At 45.2% G+C, this 9,809-nt stretch overlaps 4 protein-coding genes across 4 annotated transcripts; 1 reads left to right on the top strand and 3 right to left on the bottom strand.

Moving 5' to 3' along the window:
* Positions 1-173: 173 nt before the first annotated feature.
* V1508DRAFT_13464 (uncharacterized protein) lies at positions 174-1,416 on the bottom strand. The gene has a single exon (XM_066935973.1). It carries the CDS (start codon positions 1,196-1,198, stop codon positions 305-307), a length of 894 nt encoding a protein of 297 aa, XP_066799165.1. The 5' UTR covers positions 1,199-1,416; the 3' UTR covers positions 174-304.
* A 1,016-nt stretch (positions 1,417-2,432) lies between these two features.
* V1508DRAFT_13458 (uncharacterized protein) lies at positions 2,433-3,048 on the bottom strand. Its single transcript, XM_066935971.1, has one exon. The coding sequence runs from the start codon at positions 2,846-2,848 to the stop codon at positions 2,522-2,524; it is 327 nt and encodes a 108-aa protein (XP_066799164.1). The 5' UTR covers positions 2,849-3,048; the 3' UTR covers positions 2,433-2,521.
* Positions 3,049-6,261: 3,213 nt separating this feature from the next.
* V1508DRAFT_363238 (SBF-like CPA transporter family-domain-containing protein) lies at positions 6,262-8,020 on the top strand. Its single transcript, XM_066937262.1, has 3 exons — positions 6,262-6,353; positions 6,422-6,768; positions 6,825-8,020. The coding sequence occupies exons 2-3, from the start codon at positions 6,480-6,482 to the stop codon at positions 7,838-7,840; spliced, it is 1,305 nt and encodes a 434-aa protein (XP_066799163.1). The 5' UTR covers positions 6,262-6,353; positions 6,422-6,479; the 3' UTR covers positions 7,841-8,020.
* V1508DRAFT_458954 (RAVE subunit 2/Rogdi) lies at positions 7,927-9,762 on the bottom strand. Its single transcript, XM_066942733.1, has 5 exons — positions 9,298-9,762; positions 9,058-9,243; positions 8,832-9,002; positions 8,168-8,780; positions 7,927-8,112 (listed from the first exon to the last, which is right to left on the bottom strand). Exons 1-5 carry the CDS (start codon positions 9,361-9,363, stop codon positions 8,051-8,053), a joined length of 1,098 nt encoding a protein of 365 aa, XP_066799162.1. The 5' UTR covers positions 9,364-9,762; the 3' UTR covers positions 7,927-8,050.
* Between the last annotated feature and the right edge of the window lie 47 nt (positions 9,763-9,809).

The following is a 9,809-nucleotide window of genomic DNA, read 5'->3' as shown; positions in this document are numbered from 1 at the left end:
GCCCGCGCGCCCCCCCCCCCCCCCGCCGCCGGGCGCCGGCCCCGCGGGGGGCGGGCGGCCCCCCCCCCCCCCCCCGCCCGGGCGGATTCAGATAATAGGTCGGGCTCTATGCCAGAGGCTGGGCTGATAATGCTGCGTTCGTCCCTCTTGCTGCCTCCGTCTAAGATCGTGAACGCTTTAGTAATAATTGTTATTTCTGGTAACAAACATAGCAAATAATACATATAAAAATATATTCATTTACATTTACACGCATGGATGAGCCATTTCACCCAGTAACCCAAAATTGAACCTTCAACTATAACTATGCAATATGTCCCCCCAAATCGTCAAAGTCAAACGTTGGTGTAACTGTCCATTTCCCGTCAGGCATGGGTCCCAGATACGAGACCGAAACGTGATCGGCAATCGCAGAAGTTGGCTGATATATTCCGAAGTATGCCTCATCGGGCGAGGTCTCAAACTCGGGCGAGAAGGCAGTAGCTTCTGACGCTGGTGAGGATGAGGAAAATAATAGAGGGCGCCCAATTGATCGTATGGACGATGCTGATGTGCAGGAGGGTGTGGATGGCGCGCGTGATGCAGCAATTGAGTATCCGTCGCAGGCAGAATAACAAGCAGCAGACGGTTCTCGATCTAGCGGTTGGGATACTGCACAAAGGCTATCAGAGGTCGGCTGATGGAGCTCAGACATGTACGCAGTTTGCAGCGGAACGCATCTCGATATTGTAAGTATAGAATTGGTTGGCGGAGAATGTCCATACTGTGATTGGGGATAGATCACTTGCCGATTGTTAACATCGGCGACAAGTAATCCGTCGATACTACCCATAGGTGGCCATTGGTAGCCATTGAATGATATTTCCACCGGAGATTCGACAGTACTCCTGTTATAGGTTTGCCCTTGATAGTACCTTGCAATTAAATTTAAATCATCAGTGCCAGGTATATAGACACTACTGAAGTTCACCTGCTGTGCTGCGTCTGACTTGAGTGCAGATGGTTTCCGTCCTCGTTTCTTTGGAAACCCAAAGACGAGTTTCCTATACTGTCGTAGATTTTTCTGTCGAACGCGCTCTTTCTCACGAAACTTTTGTATTAATTCCTGCTCCTGGGTCGACAGTCTCTCGCCCAGTTTCTGGCGCTGGATGAGACGACGTGGATCGGTGGTCTGATGGTGAGTTCCTGATGTGACCATGGTCGACACATGTCTGGACACAAGAATGACAATGACCGAAGAGTGCTGTATCCGCAATATCTGGTTGATGAACTTTCCCGCCGAAGTAAAAAAGATTAAGAGGTGTGGAAGCAGCAATCACTCAGAGTTTAAAGGCCAGAGTCGAAAGTTTTATATGACGGCTGCCATGCTTATTGTACTGCGGGCAGTAACTTTCGACTCAATATTAATTGGCCCGAACTGTGAATTGGCCGCAGAGCATTAAAGCCGTGTGTGCAGCCTAACTAGCAAGGCGCTGTGTCCGCTAGCGTAGTGTTCTCGTTTGTGCATGCATCATACCCGTCAAGAGTGGCAAGAGAACATAAATCTCGCACGTTCTCTGCCTAGTTAGTGCGGCTTCGTTTGCATACTCCGATATGGCAACATCAAATAGACACTTTGTACATCTCAATTCAGAATGTGTGCGCGTTTTGCGCATGCCACATTGAATATTCTGCGGGTACGTACCTTGTCTGCCAGCTCCATTTTGACCCGTCTTCGCCTGTTTGTCCCGTCCCCGTTAGATCGTCTTATATCCTCGCGTCCAGATTCCGGCATTCCATCGCTTGCGGACGCAATCACTTTGGGATTTATCGCGAACATGCTTCGCAGCGCATGGCAGTTAGGGTTTTGTTCAGTCACCAAAACGATAGGCCGCTGACATTCATGCAAACTATTAAGCAGTACGCCTTGTTAAACGAATTGTTAGTAACTTCGTAGTGGTCGAAAAGTACTCTAAGAGTCGGTAACCGACGGCAATCGGTAGACCCTATAGGGGAGCGTAGAGATGGGAACACTCCAGTTAACTCCGCTGCGAACTCTGAATTGGCTTGACACTACAACTCATGGCCGATTTGCCGTGAATCCGAAGCGGCGTCGAGTGATAATCCACTGTCGACATGAGCTCAGCTTCGAGGCTTGCAAAAAGCATTCGATTATTCTTTGTATTTACTCCTTGTGAACATGAACCAAGTATATCCCTAAGTCAATCCTCTGAATGAAGCAGACGCCGTGGATTTGGACTTTTAACAATAGATTGTATTACTATTACGCATATCACTAAAGGTTCTTATCGCGGTTAAAGTTGACAGAGTTTTAGATATTCGGAGATATACACGGCGCTCAGATGCGTTAGTGCCTTTGGGACACGCGATGAGTTGTCGTTCGCACGCAAAATTCTGATACGCTCTCACCCTGGCATATCTCAGGCAATATCCAATAACACAACCTGTCACTACGAAGTATACAAGACTTCCAACCCTGACAGACATGAGAACAGGGGTACCCTACTTGGAACAGGAAACATTAAGGCGAAATAAACTCCCGATATCGTTCTTCTGAGGTCGTCTGCATGGATCTTGTGAGTATATCCACATGTAAATTTGAATCAAAGTAAAGACTACTGTCCGGGATATTGGCGGTTTTCCTGTCTTTATCCGGAACAAAATCACTCACTTTAAGGCCAATGGTTTTTGGGAGACGGATGATCTTAGAAAGGCCACCCAAAGGAGTACACAATATTATTCCGTCAGCTTTGTTTTGCTTTTGGAAGAGCTCATGGTCAATACTACGAGCTAAACTGGCATCTGCTCCATGACTAGAGATACATTCTATAGCGCTATCCAAGATCATGGCTGTGAGTTTAACAACTGGGCGTTCGTGGAGAGAGCAACCTCTACAGTAACTACAGCAACTATCTCGGCAGCACTGTTGTATGCCAAATACGGATACCTACAAAGCTTAGCTACTGATGTGATAACAATCGCATAGCGCGGTCTACGCTTCTGGATCTTATCTGAGACCAATTTTCCTCCAACTACTTGATGGAAGTCTTATTGTCGCTGTTTGTCGCCGTTCCGATGTATTATTCTTCAACTAGCCTAGCGCCGTTTCGTAACCCGACAGCGCGTTCTCGTCTTTCTGTGGAGACATATCTGTCGACACTGTGACTGACGTCCTGCTCGATCCCTCAATCGGTGACTAGAGAAGTCCGGAGAACTGTCCAATATATAACGCTTCCCGTGGTGTATGTCTGACTGATCGCTAAGTCCAGGACCGTTGTGGGTCGTTGATCTCGCAGGCAACAATGATCGGCGGAAAGTTCGTAGACGATCCCCTAACTAATGCAGCGAATACACAAACTTGTGAAGAGAAATAGTCGTGGATCTTACAGGCGCTAGTTATGATTTTGGGTTCAACGGTTTTGGGAGCTATCAGCTAAAGACCTTTTGGATCGAACCGGCATTCTAATGTCAGAGGAAAGAGTGGATAATAACGAATAACACGTAACTTTATGTTATTTATAAGCGTTGACGCGTTTATTGTCAGTGTGTTGCAATACATAAGTGAGATCGCTATTTTGCGAATTGCATAATCGTCGATTTACATTTGCTATTACACATACATTTGTAATTAAACCTTATTTTTGACTGTACCTGAGGCTTCACAATGAGCCCTTCGCCCTAGTAAATGGCTGCAGAGTACAAAGCATAACGCATTGCATTTCCAATTATTCTAAGGTTCGACCAAACTAAGTTCTATTAATTCTAACATTTTAAAGACCGTGATGTATTTTATGTTGTGATTTATTTTCGTTGTTCGTGGACACCCGTACATTATTGCTTTTGGCCAAATGTAGCCTAGTGTCTTTGTTACTTGCTACTTGGTGACCTGGCCCGAGTATGTAGGAAATAAGGTCGCTCCGACAGGAATCCTGAAGTCATCATAATCCTGCAAACGGTGCAAATCACCGTGACAGCATCCAACAGGAGCCATCAATCCATGATAATCTCATAGCTCTTATTCGAAATAGTCACGCAGCGGTTGATGGAATTATGATGGGCTGTTGAGGATGGCGGATAAGGCGGGTAATTTCCTAATTAGGAAAGATCGATGTGGAGGTCAGGTCCAAGGTTCACTAATGTAGCTGAGAAGTGTGTATTCTCGAAACGCTTAGATTTCTGCAAAGATTTATCATGTCGCACTGTTCGAAAGAGTTATCCATGGAATTTCGAGGTTCGTATTCGAGATTTAAATGGATTAAATTCCTCCGAATTTTCAGGCTCCGGTAAGCCGTAGTTACTTAAAGATTGTGCGGTTTTAAAACAGCTAAAATTACTATCTGAAAGAAAAGCAATGATATGAAATTAAATGAAACTAGACACTCTTGTCAACGGATCGTAAAACACAGCACAAAGTAACGAACGACGCACTATATGAAAAAACGCACACACACACTCTCTCCCGGGGAACAGAATAAATAGCAGAAATAACGGAAGTAGTAGAAATAAGGGAAGAATGATGCAAGGGTATACTAAATGTATGCAGCTCTGGCCGAGCAGTTCACATTCTTGCTGACCCGGCGGCAGAATGCAGATACAATCGTCGACGAAGGCACGAGTGTGTTTGCAAGTACATTGTCTAAAAAATCCTGACACCGGACTATTTTTATTATTTATTAACGAAAACGGGTGAAAATTTTGGTCCCCCAATAAAGCATCTTTGGCGCTAATCGATGAAGGTGAATTGTCTAACCTAATTTGGCTAGTTAATCATTACCTGGTGTATTCGATCGAAGCGGAGACTAAGGCGGATTTCGACAAAACGGCGGATGGCGGATGGCGATGGCGGATTGGGTCAAATTAGGCAGATATCCGCATCCGACAGAGCCCTAAATTATGATAAACTTGAAACTTGAATTTATCTATGGATTACATTTCAGTGAGCAAGACAAGGAGCAAGTAACACGTCTAAGTTTGGATCTTCCTGCAGAAAGATAAAACAGCCATGCTTTTGCGGCGTACCCATCACAGTGCAACCTAAGAGTTTGGGTTAGGTGCTGAAGTCACTTTAAACAGAGCAGATTCGAAAGACATGTTTAATAGTGATGAATAAATAAATCCTGGATAACATATCGTTGCATATCGTTATGCAGAATCAGGACTGGCAAAAGGTTTATTTGATTGATTTCTTGTCGAATGTGGGTATAATTTGCTCTTCGAATGACCTAAAGCAGGTGGAGGTCCTGCGCTATTTTTATATATGTCCACCCATCATCGAGGGTGCGCTGTGCCGGGTGCACAGCTGAGCCGAGGCAGAAATAATGAATGAAATATATTATCTAAGCGTGATAACCATGATAAACAAAGCAGACACAGCAATAAAAAATTATATTCTTGTGACGGCTAAGTCAGGCCAGGGGTTCATCAAATTCTTTCCAGTTCTAGTCCTAGCATTCATTGCCAACCAATAGTCTTGTAAACTGTCGTGTCTGCACCGTTTATACGGCCCGAATTTACGGGATATGCAATAGACTCAGACTAATGCCAAATATGCTCGACGCAAGATGTTTAAAAATTGTTATTATTGTCGCGTCTCGTGTTTCATATAGGGCTGTTGCGAATACGAGTATTTCGCAGATTTCAGCAATATTCGTTATTCGTATTCGCAGTTCACAAATATTCGCAGAATAGACTGCGAATTCGAATAATTATTCGTTATTCGTAATTTATCACGTGACATAAAAATACGCTAGAAACTTGCCTAATTAGGCCGATGGTCTGGACAAGAAGGTTCTGCTAGCTCAGACTATCCGTTAGCGTTGCCATTTAAAGCTCAAGGTTACTTTAAAAGTGGCCAAATAAATGATGTTAAATACGTGAAATCAACCAAGTAGCGTAAATTACTTGATCAAATTTACGGGAACGAACGTCGGGTTAAACAGGGCAAGGTTATTTCCCGTAAATTAACGTTTGCAGAACCTCTCTAATAAGATTAGGCTCATGATCGCCCTTCTGATACGCACATGTCGTGCAGACGGAGCGAAATATATCGCGATTATCCGGGGAACTCGAGTAGATTATCGGAAGCATCTTTATTGCTGGCAAATGACTGATATTCTAACCGGATTAGGGCTGGCGCCGGCCCAAAAAATTGGATGAACTGGCCCGTTATCGCAAATTGCATACCCCAAAACTTAGTTACCGATTAGCCGCACACACAATAACCAGCAAAAAATAGTGTTCAGCCGCTCAACCAAAGTCGCAACCGACGGCAAAGACCACTCTGCTTGAAGTAATTTCTTCTGCTTGAAAGGATTTTCCACTGCTTCAATATTTTGCAGACCCAGACACGGATAGTAAGTTATAGTGCACTGCTGCTGTATATAAACACTTGTAGTGTCGATATTAAGTTTCCTCTCTCTAGTTACACCTCACGAGTCGACTACTTCTCTGCTAGGCAACCTCAGCAAAGACTTTACAGAATGGTGGCGGCAACTTCCCCTGAAAGGAAGGACAAGCCCAAAGCAGTCAATTTCTTACTAAAGGCCTTCTGGTTTTTGGTCAGCGAATGGTTCGTTATAGGCATGGGTGTCTTCATTGCCTTGGCATACAAGTTCCCCACGGTGGCAATGAACTATGGTCATATTAGAGCCGATATTTCCATCCAGTATGGAGCTGTCGCTATTATCTTCTTGATCTCGGGTCTTAATATTCCACGGCAAAAGCTGCTTACCCAAGCGGCCCATTGGCAGGCTCATATTGTTACCCAAGGTAATAAGAGACGGCTGACTCTCTCTTTCTTGGCTGTATCCACTGACGTCTTGCAGTCATCTCGTTTTTAATCACCCCATCAATTGCGTTTGGCTTTGCTTCTGCAATTAGAGCGTCAAACAATCCAAATATAAACCAGTGGATTCTAGTTGGTATTATCATCACTGGCTGCACGCCAACTACCGTGTCCTCAAACGTCGTTATGACCCGCGAAGCAAAGGGCAACGAGTCTCTCTCTCTCATCGAAGTTTCGGTGGGAAACATCATGGGCGCCTTCATTACACCCGCTTTGGTCCAAATGTTCCTTAGCAAGCACAGTGGTTTCGCCTACGGTAACCCAACTAACAGTATAAGTCTTCATAGCCTATACGCGCGAGTTATGAAGCAGCTTGGTATCGGTGTATTCATTCCCCTTTTTGTTGGTCAGGTCGTCCAGTTTGTGTTCCCTAACCAAACCAAGTGGGTTTTGACAAAGTTCAAGCTCGCTAAGGTTGGATCATTCTGTCTTTTGCTCATTATCTGGTCTTCGTTTTCGAACTCTTTCGCTAGTGGTGCGTTCGAGACAGTGTCGCACGCGTCGGTCATCATGGTATGCTTCCTCAACGTTGGATTTTACCTTCTGTTTACCGCCATCTGCTTCCTTGCCGCTCGATTTCCCGGACTGTCCGAGAAATATCATTTTTCTAGACCAGACACTGTGTCCATCATGTTGTGCGGAGCTGCCAAGACCGTCGCGCTGGGTGTGCCTCTCATCAACGCCCAATACGGTTCTTCATCCGATGCGGTTGGCTACACGTCTATCGCGCTAGTACTGTACCAAGGAGAGCAGATTCTTGTCGCACAGGTCCTGGTGCCGATCTTCAGAGGGTGGATTGAGCGGGAAATCGAGGCGAAGAAGCTGCAAGCGCAGGCGGATCTTGAGAGGAAGACGGCGCCGGTGGAGGATCTCTCTGTCGAAGGGCAGGTCGTGTCGGACGAGAAGCAGCATGAGAGTACTAGTGCGAGCGGCTACAGCTCAGAGACTGGTGAGGCCAGCGTCGTTATTGGGCCTGAGTCAACGGAGAAGAAATGATTTCGCTGTTAACATGAAACTATTGATATATGTTTGGTATTGTTTTTGTCAGCAGTTTTTTATTTAGAGAATGGATTCTCAGGGAATTATAGATGCATTTTGTATTGTAACTAGATTTTGGTATTTGGACATGCTTTGATCATAGATGTTGAGGTCTTATAAAGGAATGCTTGAGTACTATCGATTTATCCAATCCGGCTACATTCCATTCTATTTCCAATTCATCGCGATCTCCAACTTTCGTAAGGCCTGTCCTATATTTAATTCCAAGACTGGATGGCAATTAGCAACCATAAATAAGCACGAATGCAAGGCAAACAAGCTTACCGTTGAGCTTTGAGATCAGAGCCATCAGACCAGGATCAATGCTCTGTACAGTAATTCGCTCAAGAGACTTGACATATTGGCCCTTGTACAGAAAAACATTAGACGGATCCGTTTGTCTCCGGCGTCCCAAGATACTTCCAAACCAGCTACTTGTGCTGGCAGTGGACCTAGTACTGAAGGTACTCGCGATGCTGCTCGTCGTGCTGACGTTCGTAGTAGTACGCGTCAGGTCCGGCAACGTCGCTTGGGACGTTATCGGCGGAGGCTGGTTTCTAGGCGTAATACTACCACCACCAGCAATCGCCGCAACAGATTTGGTACTGCCGCCTCGGAAATTTGGCGATAGGCCGCCCGTGCTGGTCTGCCGGTATCTAGAAGATGATGATATAATACTGGCATTTCCAATATCGCCGGGTGGCTCTGTGGGTAGCAATGTGCGGACGTCTGCGATTACCCCAGCTTCTGATATGATGAGATCAATTGCAATTGCGTCGGGTATGTCAGGAGTAAATGCGTTCGACTCAATTGTTGTGTAGGGGAATTGGAACGCTGGAGACACATTGCGGATTGATATATGGGCATAACGAATGTTTGATAGCAATTTCCGCAGTTGCTGATCATTGGTTAGTTTATTTCGAGCCATCGTGAAGTAAGTAATGCATACCGAAAGGACGAGGGCAGGTTCGACAAAATCCATCTCCTTGATGACTCGCAAGCAAACAGTCAAGAAGTTCGCGCAATCACCGAGTTGAGCAAGTGGTATGACCTTACCATCAGCAAGCGTAAAAGTGCACACTTGGCCCTTGTTCAAACTTGTTAATTTCAGATGTATCTCCTAAAATGAATCAGTATGTCCTAGTTGATGCCGTCATACATTGATTAATACGCACGGCCTTGACAATATTCTGGCCAACCCGTAACACAAATCCTTTCAATGCCTCGGACCTATTGGACGATAGCACCAGTGTCGAGCCAGGCTGATCTGACCGAAGTAATGCAAGACATCCCTCTAGACCATCCTCCAGTGACCCTATCGTCGATGACAGATCGTTCAATAGCCATGCGAGTTCGAGTATCTTGCACCGCCGTTAGTAGTCAGGATTGTAATCAGAGCACATTAGAACACTCACAGAAACTCTGTGTTCTTCGTTTAAGGCCGTTGATGAATCCTGAATTGGATAGACTGCTGTAGTCATTGTGTTCGATCACTTATTGGAAACGTTGTTAACCGACTGAGGCACTTAAATACGACCACTAGAAGAGCATAGGGTCCTGCCTCGATCTATCGATTGGTACGGAATCTATTCGCCTTATATACGCCGTATTACCGAGCAACCTAATTAATATTGGATTTAGATTACAGTCCTCTTTCGACCCGAATTTGAGTTTGGTTATAGCAATCGATAGTACTGCTGCGGGACATGAACCTAACCCATAATCCTTTGCTTAAAAAAGCGCATGGGTCTACGACTTCCACCCAAACTATTCCTGATGAACGACCAAGAACTCTTGTTTTTGGACCTTGTCCGTGACTCGATTTATTGTTGATCAGGTCATTTTAGGACTCGCAGCAAAGTAAGGCTTTTCACGGCCGGAAGAAAATTGACACTAGACTTGATCACAGCCTGCACCACAGGTGATA

This window comes from Lipomyces doorenjongii (genome assembly GCF_038497915.1).
Source record: "Lipomyces doorenjongii strain NRRL Y-27504 unplaced genomic scaffold V1508scaffold_1, whole genome shotgun sequence".
NCBI lineage: Eukaryota > Fungi > Ascomycota > Lipomycetes > Lipomycetales > Lipomycetaceae > Lipomyces > Lipomyces doorenjongii.
The sequence above is the reverse complement of the archived record's forward strand: the minus strand, read 5'-3'. Positions and strand labels throughout refer to the sequence as shown.